The sequence below is a fragment of the Ursus maritimus genome, unplaced genomic scaffold (genome assembly GCF_017311325.1).
Source record: "Ursus maritimus isolate PB19 unplaced genomic scaffold, ASM1731132v1 scaffold_22, whole genome shotgun sequence".
Lineage (NCBI taxonomy): Eukaryota > Metazoa > Chordata > Mammalia > Carnivora > Ursidae > Ursus > Ursus maritimus.
In genome coordinates this window covers 35,132,123-35,147,893 of record NW_024424675.1, presented here as the reverse complement: position 1 = coordinate 35,147,893, position 15,771 = coordinate 35,132,123, and the positions used below count along the sequence as shown (strand labels likewise).

Genomic DNA, 15,771 nt, shown 5'->3' with positions numbered 1-15,771 from the left:
CAAAGAGCAGAACGAGATCAGACCTGCCCGAGCCAAGATGCACCATCCCGCTTTCCCTCCCCCCATCTTTGCTTGTGACCCCATCTGACCCCGGGGGGGGCCAGGGGTGACCGAGGTCGCACAGACTGTGACAGCTCTTCTCCCATAGCTTTTTAGCCCTCGATTTTCTCTTTTGTCCTTTTGTTGATTCTGCAAACTTAAAACTCACGTGAGTAACTTGCCCAGCGATGGGATCGTCTGCAGGCCGCCTTCACACACATCCCCACTGCTTCAGCTCCTTTAACAACCTCGTCTCCCCATTTTATTCACGGGAAAACTGAGGTTCCCTACTGGCTTGATGGGGAGGACACCCAGGGGGCGAGTGAAAAGCTGTGACTGGAACACAGCAGCCCCGCTCATCCACCCCCTGCCCGAGCCACGCACTGCCCAAGAGCAGGGACCGCGTCCTGCTCACCTCTGCCTCCCCGCCCCCACCCCACCCCCAGTGCGGGGGGGAGAAGGGAGACCCAGAAATATCTGCTCACCCAGTCTGGGCTCCTTCTTTTCCTTTCTGTGGGGGCTGATCTGTCTATCGAACCAGCCTCCACCAGCACGTTCAGGAGACTGCTGGTCGGGGGGAGACGTCTGTCTGCCAAAGCGGCCAAGGAAAGCTTTCCTGCCACTCTGCTGTCCAAGCACACTGCACATTCTTTCCTTCTCCTGTTCTCCGAGTTCGGTTTCCCCTGCTCTCACTCCCCCTGATCAAAGGAACCCTCGTCGTCCATGCCAGCAATCATTATGCAAGCCCGAGCCATCAGGCGGCCTTTACGTAAAGACTGACCTCATTCTCTTCCTCCTACTTCAGATCCGTGAGTAGAGCGGGAAGAAGGGACAAGAGACACAGCCACGAAACGCGACTTCAGACTCCTGGGTCCTGCAAGAAGCCCGGATCGGCAGAGCGCACGATGGCCCCCCCCAGCCTCCTGTTTTGCTTGCTCTCTGCCACCGTTTTCTCTCTGCTGGGTGGAAGCTCGGCGTTCCTGTCACACCACCGCCTGAAAGCCAGGTTTCAGAGGGACCGCAGAAACATCCGCCCCAACATCATCCTGGTGCTGACGGACGACCAGGACGTGGAGCTCGGTAAGCAGCCGGCCCGCACGTGACACCTGCCAGGCCCAGGCCACCGCGCTGGGGCTGAGGCTCCCAATGCGGGTTGGCCGTGGAGACCTGCGGAGCTCGCCTGGCTTTCAACCAAGTCACAGGGGTTGTCCCACACACGTGCGTTTGCAGCTTGGTCCGCAAGGCCAGGGGTCTCCAGCTCGTTCCCAACACAGAACCCTTCCTGGATCACTCCAGGAGTCTTACGGAAGAGAGATGTTTAGGCCAATTCATTATGTTCACCTAGTTTCTATTGAGTACCTGCTGGTTGCCAGGCAAGATCGTAGGGCCTAGAACGGCTGTAATGAGTAAGACAGACATAGTCCCTCCTGTCATGGAGGGAGGGACACAGTTCATCAGCAGGGTCACCCGGGAGATCATGTCAAGAAGGGAGAAATGAGCTGGTGACACTAAAGAGGGCTCTGTGCCGGATTGGGGCAAGGGGGGGCGCTACTTTGGATTGATAATCAGGGAGGGCCTCTCAGAGGGGGTGATGTTTGAGCTGATACTGAAGCTAAGTAGGAGCCAGCCGGGGCCGTTTGTGTGTGTGTGTGTGTGTGTGTGTGTGTGTGTGTGTGTACGTACACATGCACCTGTGGGCCCTGCTCCTCCAATCTAAACCACTTCGAGGGGGCTCAGCCTTCCTTGGTGGCATCCAGGGACAGGGAGGGCAGACAGTTGCTAGTGACCTGAGGCTGTTCACAAAGATCATGCCTCAGGAGGATAAGCTTGGTCGCCTCCTATCTGGAGCTTCCTCCCGTCACGATGCTTTGGCTCCGGGTAAAGCGGGCGAGGACAGGGACCCTTACCAGGGTTTAGCTCACACACACCCACAGCGGGCGTGTCAGGGGCTTCTCCAGCTCACAGTCTCCGCAGCGCCTTTATTCCCCACGCGAGCCACGCCCCCAGCGCCTCCTTGGCTCCGCCTCTGCACTCCCACGCAAGACCACAGGCTCCTCCCCCTGAGCTGTGGGCGCTACACCCGTGGGAGGGTTCTCTCACGGTGCGAGGCCGCCAAGAGCGAGCCCTCTAGAGTGCGTCTCAGCTGCACCTTCTGCTCCCCGGGGTTGAGCCCCACTGATATTTCCAGCTTGCCTTTGGGGGTCTCCCTCAGGGTAAACCTTTCTCCCTAGCTTGTGACTTCTCCCCCCGACCACCAGCTTGAATTCACTGATTTTACGGTTCTGTCTCTCCAACAGGAAACCATACACAGAACTGCCCTATAGAAATACAACGGGAGCCACAAATGCAAATGACATAAGCAACTTTAAATTTTCTAGTCACTACATTTTTTAACACTGAAAGAACAGATGAAATTAATAATGTATTTTTGTTTAACCCCACATGTCCAGATGATTATCATCTCCACATGTAATCAATACAAAAGTCATTAAGGAGATCGTTTACATTTTTTATACTGTTTTTGGAATCTGACCTGTACTTTATGCTTAGAGCACACATCTCAATTAGGACTAGCCACCTTGCAGGTGCTCGGTAGCCTCTTGTGGCTACCATATTGGACAGCACACGGCCTTGTGCGTTTTCCTCCTAGAGATTTCCCTTCTAATCACCAGGGCTGTTGTGTACTGTGAAGACCTGAGAAAAGCCTTTTAAGCAAGGGAAACAGCATGTGCAAAGGCCCTGAGGCAGGAGCAAGGAGACAGATGGGGCTGGAGCCTGGGGAACGGAGCTGGAATAGGAGACTGGAGAGAGAGGATGGAGCCATAACTTGGAGGCTCTTGTGGGTTGTGGTAGAAAGTGCCAGGAGTTAACCAGGTGAGGGGTGGGCTTTTAGCACCTATCCACTGTCAAAGGACAATTGAATATTATTGGTGGCAACAAATGTAAGGGTTTACTGGATAAGCCTTTGCAACCCAACCTGAGATTGTGGTGAAGATCCAACTGGGAATCTACACTCTTCTTGGATCCATTATTAAAAGCACACATCAGGCTTTTTCACTGCTAAGAAAAGGTGATTTGTATACATCCCAGTTGCTCCTTAATGATTTGTATTAATGATCACAAGTATAGATTTTTCTCAGGGAGCTTATCAAGTGCAGGAAGACTTTGCAGCCAGGAAGCAAGCAAAGCCCAGCACCTTTATTGACAGTTGGACACACAGAATACCTGTTGGTCTGGCAGCGTCTAACTTGAACCGTGTTTGATGACCATGGCGAGTCTCCAGATCATGGCCATAGGGACGCAAGTTTTGTTTCTGGTAGAATTTTGCAGAGAGCGCTTGCATGTGGCACCCGGATCTCTGAGTACATGGGTCTTGCTTCACAGGGCCCCTCGATGGTGGTCATGCCTGGGAGTGCAAGACCGCCCAGGCACCCACTCATGCATTCAACAGATATGCATTAAGCATCCAGCTCTGTGCAGCGCCCCAGGCTGGGAGCTAGAGGATGGGGAAGGAGCATTCCAGATCAAGAGAACAGAAAAGGCAGAGGCACTGTGTTAGTTCGCCATGAACTTGGTGCATTAGGACAGAAGGAAGGTGTGGGCTGGAGAGAGCTGGGCTAGACGTGGAGAGAGATAAGGCCAGGAGTGGAGTGGGACCAGGTTGTCAGGGGTCTTGAGGCCATGATGAGGGTTTTGAGTTTTATTCTTAGTAAAATGGACATGGGTTAGGGGGCCTTTAGCAGGGTGCTATGAGCTGACCTAGGTTCCGGCAGGATCCGTCTGGCTGTTATGTCCAATTTGGGATTGCCAAGAGCAAGAGCGGAGACAGGGAGCCCCATTTGGAGGCCTTCGGGAATTGGGCAGGGGGTGATGGAAGCTTGGACCCGGGGCCGGAACAGTCACAGGTGAGGCGTCGATGGTTGGGTGTGGGGGTTAAGGAAAAGAGGAAGATCCAGGGCAGCTCCTAGATTTTTGGCCTGAACGGCCACTCTTAGGAACAACCCGTTTTTACCGTAGCAACGCGAGCCAGCTAAGCCTTGTGTCAGAATGTGATCACACGTTTACATCTGTGACTCTCGAATAAAACCAACAGAATATGCAAATACAGAAAAAGGGTCTAGGGTCATGATAAGGACACAAGAGGGAGGAGAGCAAGGAGAGCCACACCTAACTTAAAATACATAGATTTACTCTTTATTTTACAAAGGGAGAGATTAAGTCACAGGAAAATGAAGTTTCTTGTCCAAGGTCACACCCACGTGACTAGACCATGGCCAGGCAAGACTGAAACCCAGAGCCCATGATTTTCACCACTGTTCTACTTAACCAGTCTCCTGGAATGGCTGTTGGGTTGTTTCTAGATCGTTCGTGGGTTTGTTAGTCGGTGTTCACTGTCACAAATACGATTGCCGGGGATGTCTTTACACGTGCATCTCAGCATACGCGGGCAAGTGCTGCTGTGAGAGAGATTCCAGAAAGTGGATTTGGTGCATTGAGAGCCCTCGCCTTCTGGGTCATCTGTCAGCTCCCAGGCCGTAACCCCGCCTTGCATAGATCCGAAGCCTGCGAACCTTCCCTTCCGCGCACCAGCCGACCCCTCCCCAGCAGAACTGGCTTTTGAAGGAGCTGTGCAAGCTTTCGGGAGGTGAGGGATGGGAAGGTGGTAGTGGGGGGGGAGGGGGGACGGTGGGCTTTTTATAAACCATGAGACAGACCCAGATCAATAATGCATGTTCCAAAAAAGGCCAGCACATTATCTCACAGTCTGCTACGACTGGCACACACAGGGTGGTCCTCAAAAATTTATCATCTGCTATTTTCTGCTCATTCGTGCGGCAGCTCTGATGGTTCTCGGGGCTGAAGGCTTCTCGACTGAGCTAATTCCAGGCTTCCTTCCAGTCCCGGGTGGAGAACAGCCGTCCATCCTAATTAGGGTCTGGTTGAGAGAACTGTGATGGGACATAGAGGGGGCTCGTCCTGTGTCCTCATTGCGAGGTTGGGGTGGGGGAAGAGGGGCCGTAGATTTGTTGGCTCTTTGCTCGCGTGCATCTGACACCTTCCCTGAGTCGTCACGCAGAAGCGTCACATGCCCAGGGGAACTGGTTCCAGGGCATAGAGGTCAGTAAGCAGCCTCCATCATCAGTACATTGTCAAGGTGATCGGGCAAATCCCTGTGTTTGGGTGATCCTCGGAGACCGGCAGGGGCTTGGCTGGCCGCCTTTACCAGAAGGATACGAGAAGGAGAAGCACACAGAAGCCGGCGTCTTGCTTACGTCTGGTGTCCTCGGGTCAGATAGGCTGTGTCACTGGGGAGCCCTGCCAGGGTTCACTGGTTGGAGTCGATCCGGCCAAACCTTGGTGAGCCTCAGCAGCTCAGACAGGCTCGGAGACACCAAGAGGAGTTAGACACAATCCTTGGGGCACATTGGCAGTATCCCTGTGCTGCTTGTTCCATTATTTGAGATTTTATTGAACCAGACTTACTTTTTGAAGCTTAAATATTATTTGAAAAGGAAGTCTTAAATTATGACTATAAATGAAAAACCAGTCTCCACTGCCTTTTGTAAAAGGTCACTGCAAAACCAAGTACAATGAGAACAGCAGTGTTTTTGCATTTGGGCAGGAGGCAGCCTCCCACGAGGCTGGTGTGTCTTTGTTCTGCAGGGTGAGGGCAGTGCACCTCCCCGAGACTTTCCCCTTGACCCGGTCAGCAGGATGCAAGCTGGGAAAGGGAAGGACTTTCTTAAGTGGGAGCCATGGGCTTTTCGTATTGGAGCCCCACTAATATGGGGGCTCTTGTGTCTGAGGGTTTGAGACAGAGCTCCAAACCCCAGAATATCGGGGCTTGGCTCCTGAGGGTCCACACAGGGTAGAAACAAGCTGTCTTTTTGAGGCCCCCTCAGATCGCCAGATTTCGGGTGTGCCCCCCCCCAAGACTGCAGGAACGGAGTCGTGCCTCTGTGGCTGACAAAAGGCCACTAAGCAGCAGTGTTGAGGGGCCACAGAAATGCCGTAGGAACAAGTATTCCATCGGATATAAAAACCCATGTTTCACGACCACCTTCCGTCAGACTGGATTCTCTCAGTGGCGAGTGACAGAAACCCAATTCAAACCGGACTGACTCTACACCAAAAAAAAGTTTATTTGACTCAGGTAAATAAAAAGTCCAAGTGTATTCTGAGCTTCAGGTGTGGTTGGATCCAGGAGCTCTGTCTGGCTCTCATCCGGCTCTTCAGCTCCCTATTCTCAGCTCTCCTCCAGAGTGGCCTCACCCTCAACCCAGCTTTCCATCTAGCATCATCAGACCTGTGTTGATGGTACCGTGGACAATCCTTGTAGAAAGAGTGTCTTTCTTCCATGTGTACCAGTAAATGGCACCAAATGAAGCAGCTTAGATCTGGTCCCTGGGACGGTTGGTCAACCTTGGGACAGCTGGTCAACCGTGAACCAAGCAGGGGGATGGAATACAAGGATCAGCTGGCCTGGGTCACATGCATATCCCTGGAGTCAGGAAAGGGGCCAACCACACAGGAGCCATGAGGACTCAGAGAGGGAGTAGGTGTGTTCCCTAAAGGAAAATTCAAGAGCTGGTGCCAGAAGAAGGCAGGTGCCAGGTGTGCAGTCAAGTCCAAGAGATGCTCTGGGCACGCTCACAGGGCTCTCTCCAAAGCAGGGTCACCAGACTCATTCATTCAATGGGTATGTGCCAGAGGGGATCCAGTAGCAAACGAAATAGGCAAAATCTCTACTCTTCTGGAGCTCGCATACTCATGAAAGAGTTAATAATAAAGATTTGTAAAGCGTATAGTGCCTACGATAGTGGAAAGAGGTGAGGGGTTAAAGCAAAGGAAGGGAAGTCCGCAAGGAGAAGGAAAGGGAAAGTGATGAATTGGACAAAGAAGGTGAAGGAGCCAGTCAAGGGAGTTCCCCCAGGAAGAGCATTCCAGGCAGAGGGAACAGTGGGTGCAAAGGCCCCAAGGCAGAAAGCGGACCCACCAGGCTCACAGAGCAGCAAAGAAGCCAGGATGGCAGAGCCGTGTGAGCAAGGGTGAGGTCTGAGAGGTAATGGGTTGATGGTGGAAGGGTAGATCATGCAGGGTCTTTGAACCAGAGGGAGGATTTTGACTTTCTGGGTGATACAGATACCAGTGGAGAACACTGAGCAAAGGAGGGACGTTATCTGACTTATGTTAATATGACTCCTCTGGCTATGATATGGAGAATAAACCGAAGGGATATAATAAGAGCAGGGAGCCCAGGGAGGGGTCTACTGCAGAAGTCCAAGCACGAGATGATGGTTGCTGAGACTGGAGTGGGGGGAAGCAGATGCTGCCCCTAGTTCCCAGGTAGAGCTGATAAGATATGCTGATGGACCTGGTGTGGAGTGGGCGAGAGGAGTCATGAATAACTCCAAGGTTTGGGTCTGAATGACTGCAAGGAGGAACTCTGTTCACAGAGGTGGGGAGAGCTCTGGTCAGGAGCTCAGTTCAGTTTCTGGACCTGGTAAGTTGCAGAGGCTGGGAAAAATCAGGAGGAGCTGTCCAAGGCAGTCAGTCAGCTCTGAGTGTCACAAGTTCAGGGACGAGGCCCAGGCCTGGATGGAAAGGGAGTGAGCAAGGGCCAGAGAAGGGGCAAGAAGTGTATGTAGATTGTGTGCCTGTTTGTGCTTTACTGGGGCCAAGACCCTCACCACATTTCCAGAGGGGTCTGTGATCTTGAAAGCTGCAGGCCCCGAGCCCAGAGGGCTGCCTCGTGGGAGAGGCAGGCTTTTGAGAGAAAGGCTGGGGAGGGTTTCTGGCCAGGCGCTTGTTTTCCACTTTCCATCTGTGAACACAAGGAAACCACACCCTGTACTGCAGACTGATCTCCAGAAATCAATTCTAAATTTCAGGCTTGGGTACTCCGTAGGGGCCAAATGGCTGGAAGCCCAGGACAGCGTGCCTAGATTCCCGACACCAGATCCGTGTAACTCCCAACTCGGCCTCTCTGAGATACCAACTCCTGACATTCCTGCCGTTTCTCGCTAGAGTTACAAAAACATGTGGCTGCAGGTTATCTCAGGAGGAAGAAAGGCTCATCTAGACCCACCCTGGTGTTCAACTTGCCAAGCACATTCCTGCAAGACTTTTTTTTTTTTCTTTTTCAATTCAGCAACACTCTGGGAGATCACTTAAATTCTGGAAGCTAAGTATATCAGGATTAGGTTTGGCTGCATATAAAAGAAAATATAAAATAACAGTGGCTTAAACAAGATAGAATTTTGCTTCTCAGTCACATAAAAATATCTGGAAATTGGCAGTCCAGGGCAGGCATGGTGGCTTCAAGGTTATCAAGCACCCAAGCTCCTCTGCCTTTCTGTTCTGCCATGCTTATTGTTGGCTTCTCTCATTAAGGTCACCTCGTGGTTCAGAATGGCTGCTGGAGCTCCAGCTCTCAGAGCCATGTTCCAGGCATCACAGAAGGAGGAAGCAAAAGGGTAAAAGTGGACTTCAAGTTAAGTCGGTTCCCTTTAAGGACCTCATTCCAGACATCACGTACAATACAGACAGAACTTTACTTAATTAGCCACACGATCTCAGCAAGAAATGTGGGGCACACTCAAATTTGGATTATTCGAGAAGGGTTTAACTATATTTTGCCAAAGCGTGAGCAAGCAAGTATGGGGAAATCTATTTAGTAACATTGGAACCATTCCTACCCCAAGACCAAGGGGATGAGGGGAGCAAATGGTTACTGGAACACAGAGGGCCCAACAGGAGCTGTCCCACTCTGTTGATACCACAGGGAGAGAAATGGAGGATTGCATGCCCCAGCATCCGTTTCCTCTTCTGCTGATCTCCTCCCAGGGCCCCGCATTGGCCAAATCCAGCCCAAAGCCAGAGGGTAAAAGCAGTTGTGGAGGCAGCCCATCTAGGTCAGCTCGCTGGGCTGGATCATTGGACAGAGAACTGATCTAGAAGGCCAGAGGGAGGACCACTTGCACATTTAGCTGCAGGACGGTCTGGGAAAGGTATTTCCTAGCTAGGTGCGTTGAAGGTTAAAATCAGGGTCTATTAGGAAAGGGAAACACATATTGGTGGACAACCAGGGTCTCTCCCACACCAGAGATCAGGAGCAAGGGTCCCAGTGAGGGGCAGTACCTTGGGGGGGGGGGCTGTTGTATGAAGGGCACTAGGGACACCTGCACCATGAGAAGGAGACAGTCACGTAGGAATTTGGGGGAGGACCATCCCAGGCAGCAGGATAAGTGCAAGAGCCCCGTGGCAGGAATGGGCTTGCCAGGAACTCTGAGTGAGGTCCCAGCAGGACCTGAGCAGTGAGAGGGAGAATGACGGGGGAAGGTCTAGATTTTATTCCAAAACCCGTGGAAAGTCACTGAGCTGTTCTGAGCAGGTCAAGTATGCATGATTCATGTTTTCGATGGCTCGGTCTGGCTGCAGGTAGAGGGCCGGTGGCCCGGGGATGAAATCAGAATCGGGGAGACCTGTGGGTGCCTGTGGGTGCTCTGCAGAGGCAGCGAGGGGATGGTACCGGTTCTGTTTTGAGGGTCAGCAGGCAGGGCTCGTGGATGGATTGCAGGGGGGGGGGGTTGGGAAGAGAATGGAGAATTACTCTGAGGTTTTGGCTGAGCGGATGGGAGGAAGGTGGTGCTGTTTACAGAGATGGGGACCCCCGGGGCAGGAGGAACGGGGTTTCAGGCACCGGACAGACATCCAGCCGCTTTGCACACATCACCACCAGGCCCGTGGCTAGGGGACTGGCTGTGTGTGGCCCATGAGGACAAGGTGGCAAAACACCCCTAGGGGCCTAGCCTCCAGCAAGGAACAGGATGTGGGTGGAGCTCCTCGGGGAGGCGGGGACCAGTGATTGCTGAGGGCCATTGATGATTCAGGCAACCTGCCCTTTCCCAGGGCCTCCGGGCCACCTCCCTTCCATTGAGAAGGGCTGTATCACAATTTTCTCCCAGAAGCTTCGCAGCCAGAGCTAGCAGACGGCAGAGGAGGAAAAATTAACTTCGTGATCTCTCTGACAGTCCCGTGTTCATTCATGGAATTCCAGCACGGCCTCTTCGACATCTGCTTCATTGATACCGGGTTTAGGAACCCATTTCAAGCCTTGGCTTCTTGGAGCTAAAACCAGCAACAGCATTTGATTTTATTTTGTAAAATCGCATAGTCAGGAGCGGCTCCCCCTCTGCCCCATCGTGAGGGGAAGTGGGCTGAGCAGCGGGTCCCCGGCATCCAGTGTAATTTTTCCGGGTCGAGTTGGACGCACAGCACTCATTGCCAGCTGACAGCAGTGAACCCATTCTGGCACAGGGAGGGGAATCAAATGTCATTGTTCTAGAAACAATGGAGTCCCTCTGCCCAGATGTGGTCTCCGTTTCTGCTGCTCATCCCCAGGCCTTCCTCTTGCTGCCCTACTGGGCACAGGGCTATTCCAGGCCGTAGGACGGATGGGGCCCAGCCTCCCGTTTTGGTTAAACAGTCTGCCGGGGGCAAGAGGCTCACAATCTGATCCAGTGACATTGCGGGCATTCCAGGGACACTCAAGGACCCGATGAGGGCTGCCACGGGAATTCCAGCCTGGCGGGCGGTCACCAGTGGCAGGAGGACAGCGCAGGACAGGACACAGGTGCTTTGCCACTGGTGGCCCGAGCTGATGATGGCCCTTCCCCCACTCCCCCCTCCTGCCTGTTCAGGGTCAAGGTTCTGTTCTAGCCTATATCCAGACCTACAGCTCTCCTCCCCCTCTTAAAACCTGCTCTCTCTGGGGCTCTGGGTCATGGTAAGTTTTACTTGGAAGGTTTACTTAGCGGGTCCCTTCAGCTGGAATAGAAGCAGCTACAGGTTGTAAACTCAGCGCCTCCAGGGCCCGGCAGGTCCTGTGAATGTGGAAAGCAGGGAGCGTGAAGAATCGGAAGGGACCTTCTGAACCAGGCCCTTGCTACTCAGGTCCACTCACCTTTGGACCCATCAAGGCCAGATCTCTGTATTTTTCAAGTAAAGCCAGAGAGCTGGATTGATGTGAGATCTCCCTATTTAAAAAAAAAAAAATTAGCAATTAAGTTAATTTTTTAAGCACCTTTCAAGCACAACTTAAACACACAGGCCAGATTCCGTCCAGAGGCACTCTGTGAACTCCGTTACACAGTACTTGGGAGTTACAGTAACTAAAGTTTGTAACAGCTAACGTGTATTAAGTGCTTTCCGTGTGCCTTGTACGGCGCTAAAGGCTTTGCACGTATTTTCCTCAGTTACATTTTGGAACATTCCATAGGAAGGAGGCAGGCAAGGACACTGAGGTACATGGGGGAGTTAAATCATTTGCACAAGGTACCAGGTTAGTAGGAAGTGGCAAAGGCAGGATTCGAACTCAGGCCACGTGCCCTCAGAGCCCTTCCTATCATACTGCATGAGGTGACAGAGAATATTCTAGAATTGTCCTTGAATTTCACAGGCAAAAGAAACCTTTTACTAAAGCTACTCATGTGCTATATTTCTACAGAAGGGAAACGAAGACCCAAAGAAGGTCCGTGGTTTTGTAAGACAGCTCACACTCTGTGCTTCAGGCTCTTTGATCCCCAGAGTCTAGAACAGAAGCGCCTACGTGTGCATTACACCCACAAACACATTTAGTACTGGAACGTGTTTACTGTATTGAACTGAACAGGTGACAATCATTCAGAGAAGGCTGGCACCTAGAGAGGACGCAGGTCGTGTCCCCTTCACCCTCAGCAGGTCCCCGTGCGAGGTGGCCCTTCAGCTCCTGCTTTTCAACCCATGGAGAGGGGAAAACACAGCCTGGCCCCGTGAGCCACTCTAGCAAATTAAGGACCCTAAGGAGGAGGTCATTGGAACCACTAATCTGTGACCTGCAGGTCAGAAGCCCAGGTGACAGCTAGCTTCTGAGGTGGGGGGTGAGGAGTGGGGGGCAGACTTGTGGGACTTGAGCCCTTAACCTGTGGAATCCAATGCTAACTTTGTGTAGACAGTGTCCGAAATGAGTTGAATTCTTGGACATCCTACCAGTGTCCCAGAAATGCTTGGTGGTGTTGGGCATGGGGGGCAATACCCACACTGGAGTTGGTTCTATGAACCTGAAAAGAGTTGGTATGAATAGAAATGTTTAATATTTTTCACAGAGGAAGGGGCTCACGAAAGCAAGAATGCCAAGAGCCCACAAAGCTCGTTAAAAAATCTCCAGCATTCTTGATACACTGAAAAAAGCATAACTAAGCATTATCTGTGGGCAGGTCCTGCCTGTGGCCTTCTGCCTGTGGCCTTCTGACTGTGGCCTCTTGTTTAGTATTCAGAGTTACCTGGGGTCTCTACAGATGTGAGGGGTCCTTGCCAAAAGGCCTCTGCTAGAACATTCCAGGCTAGATTATCTTTTCTCCAAATGAAAGGCACAAGTAGGAATGTAACACATATCACGGAGTATTCATAGATTAGCCTGTTTCCAGTCAGTTCTCTTCTCCCTCCCACACCTCTGAGGTATTTCAGATTACAGGAGTGACATAGTCTTACCTTAAAATACTCAAATAATTCAAAGCAAAGCCTTCCCCATCCACCATTCACAGTGCTCATCTCAGAGGCAACCATTATCTACAGTTTATGAATCGGCTAAGAACATTGTCTCAAGGAGCAAGAAGGGGAGGATGGAGACAGCTTAGTCAACACAGCCCAGGGAAAGCCTCCCTGAGGAGGCAATATTGGCAAAGACCTGGATGATACAGGGATGGAGGTGGGCGTCTAGGCTGCAAGCGCAACATGTGCAAGGGCCCTGAGGCAGGAGCATGCTTGGTGCATTCTAGAAGCGGACGGCCAGGGCAGAGGGACAGTGGGGGAGAGAGGTACAAGTTGTAGCTGGGGAGAATCAGTGTCCAGGTCACATGGGGTCTCCTGGGCCAAGGGGGGGACTTTGGCTTTTATTCGGAGCAAGATGAACTGTTGGTGGAAGAGTTTGAGCCGAGGAAATCATGCTGTGGCTTCACCTTTTAAAAGGAGCCCTCTGGCCGCCGAGGGGCGAGCATCGTGCCGGGGCCGAGGGGAGGGGGTGGGAGCCAGGAGCCAGTAGAAGAGTCCGCCTCAGCAGTCCAGGTGAGAGACAGGTAGAAAATGCTGATTTAAGTCCAGGCCCTGGGTTTACTGAAGGGCTTTCTGTCTTCCCCGCATCCCATCTCCCTGCCAGGCTTTCCGAAGGAGGGATGACGTCACAGACTCTAATCGTTTGCCTATAACTTTAAGAAAACCAACATCAGGAGGCATCATTTCCTTAGTTATCCGTCACAATCAGTAACTCCGTGCCACCCACGACGGGGCGCACAAGTCTGTCTTGGAGGGGTGTGGGGTGCACCTGTACCCGGCTGGTTCAGGTCTCTATGGCGAGAAGGGGGTAGGAACTACCCAAGCCCTGGGAGTGGCAAAAATCGGGTCATGTTTTGAATCTTGAAAGTCCCCAGCACCCGCTCGTTCCCTGGCGGTCGCACTGACCCAGCCCTGTGGAAGAGTTTCCCGAAATGCCTTTCTGTCGTGGGTAGGGCACGGGTTCCTTGTTTTTACAACTTACAAACTTATTTTGATGTGCACCCAAAAAAAATTTTAATTAGCATACCAGACACAGAATTTCACGTGGTTCCTTGGGTTGAGACTAAAGTTTATTGTTTAAAGTCACTTTAAGAAACGATATCAGAGAATGATAAATAATAGCACAGGCGGTATACTGAGGCGGCCCCAAGAAGCCATCAGGAAGGGGCGGGCAGGGGAGCGTCGTGGGGGGTTATGCTGCATCATCGGTAGGGGTGAGACCATGAGAGTCACCGAGAAGTGTCAGGGGGACCTCAGCCCTGGCCCGGCAAAGTCGGAAGGTTCAATCATGGAAGGAAACCGGGCCTGTTTTTGTCTGCACGTCCCCAGGTTTATGTCGGACGAAGCAGGTTTTGCTTGGCCGGCCTGACGTCAATGAAAATATTGAAAACTGGCCTTTCTCGCTGCGCGGCCACATCCTCCAGGTTTTCCCCTCCCGGCAGAGCTGTCTGTCCATCTGCGCCAGGGCTGGGCCCGGCAAGCAGGTTAGATCCCGTGGTTTGGATCCTGTGGTTTGGGGGTCCAGGTGTGGACTGATAGAACCTCAGGGTTGTGACAGTTTTAATAAAGCAGGTCACTGTCCCCACGGGGACGCTTCTGCTGCTTCTGCAGAGACACCGCCGTCCTTTCCGGGCCTTGCTAAATTGTACTTGAGCGGGGGATTGACACAGCTCTCCTGCAGCCGGCTTCTTGGGGCAGGGGTGAGTGCACTGAGCACGCACGCCCAGGGACAGCGACGGGACAACAGCGGCCCGTCGCTCACCTCCTCGGGATAAGAGTAGGAGGGAGTCGTGAGCACTTTGAGACCCTAGTTCTGAGCCCATGAAAAATAAGAAAGGGTTCCGCAGGCTGTTTGCTTTTTGCCAGCGCAGCGTTCGGGGCTGCTGACAGCAGGTGAATTATTCACCAGGTGGCGGCCTCCTGCTTCCCGGAGAAGAGTCTGGCAGGCCGGGTGGGGAGCCCGCTTTGTCCCTCCTGCAGTCCCCGGAGACCGAGAGAGGCCAAGTTCTCATGACCAGCTGCTCCGTCCTTTCTCCTCGCCGTGTGTCAGGAGCGGGCAAAAAGTTGGTGCTGCCTGGAATGCCCTGGATGCCTTCCTACGAGGAATAGTTACTGAGTACCTACCGTGTGCCAGGCGCCGCCCTGGGCCTCAGGGCTGGGAGACGCAGTCGGTAATCCCAGCCCTCCTAGTGCTGACCTCAGGGCCGCAGGCAGACAACAAGCAAGATAAACATGTAAATATATAAAAGCATAGGGTTCGTTAGAGATAACAGACTCAGAAACTTAGAACAAAGAAGGGGTCTGAACGGTCAGGGGCCGGGAGTAGAGACAAGAAGGGGGTAAGGGCACAGGCCATCGGGGTCCTGCAGGAAAGGCATTCCAAGCAAAAGGAACAGAAGAGGCAAAGGCTTGGAGGTAGGAGCAGGCCTGGCAAGTCTGAGGGCAGAGACGAGGGCCCTGTGGCTACAGAGAGTGGGCAAGGGAGGGGGTCTGCGTCCAGCAAGGCCTATGGATGACCCCAGGGACTCTGTGCTCTGGTGAGTGGGAGCCACAGAGGGTGCTAAGGAGAGAAGGCACTCTGCTGCTCTCAGAATACATGGTCGGCGTCTGGTCAGGAGGTGAAGCAGTTGACCTAATTCGGAGGAGAGGATAACCGGGTGCCCAGGGAGGGGGCAGCAAGTCTGCACGGTGGGTATGCTTTGGGGGGGGAATAACAGGCCTTGCTGATGGATTGGATGTGGGAACAGAGAGGTGGGACCAAGGAGTAGCAAGATGATTGTCTAACTGGAGGAAAAAGGAGGAGGCAGGGGGGACAGCTGACCGCAGGAGCTCCGTTTAGCTGGTGTGGCACTGAAGGTGTCTGTAGGACAGCCACGTCACCTCACTGTGAGGGTGAGGTTCTAGACTGTATGTAGCCCGTATGTGCCAAATGCCAGCCAGCCCCTCACCTTTCCAGAATGTTCTCCTCTGTGTGCTGCTGGTACTCGTATCGACCTCTTTTAATCAGCTGTACTTGTTTTGTTTTAAAGAACAAGAGTCCACCACCCTAACTGAGAGAAGCCAGGATCACTTGCCCTAAGTAGAGGACACTAAACCCCTGGCTCCGAGCAGGCGGCCGGCTCACTCCCCGTGGAAACAGGA

The 15,771-nt window shown here is 52.8% G+C and overlaps 1 protein-coding gene across 1 annotated transcript in view; it reads left to right on the top strand.

Moving 5' to 3' along the window:
• Positions 1-15,771, top strand: part of SULF2 (sulfatase 2) — a 117,047-nt gene that overhangs the window by 26,135 nt on the left and 75,141 nt on the right. The window contains exon 2 of the mRNA XM_040638438.1: positions 845-1,119. Within this exon, the coding sequence (XP_040494372.1) occupies positions 945-1,119 (175 nt within the window). The 5' untranslated portion in view covers positions 845-944. The remainder of the gene's footprint in view (positions 1-844; positions 1,120-15,771) is intronic.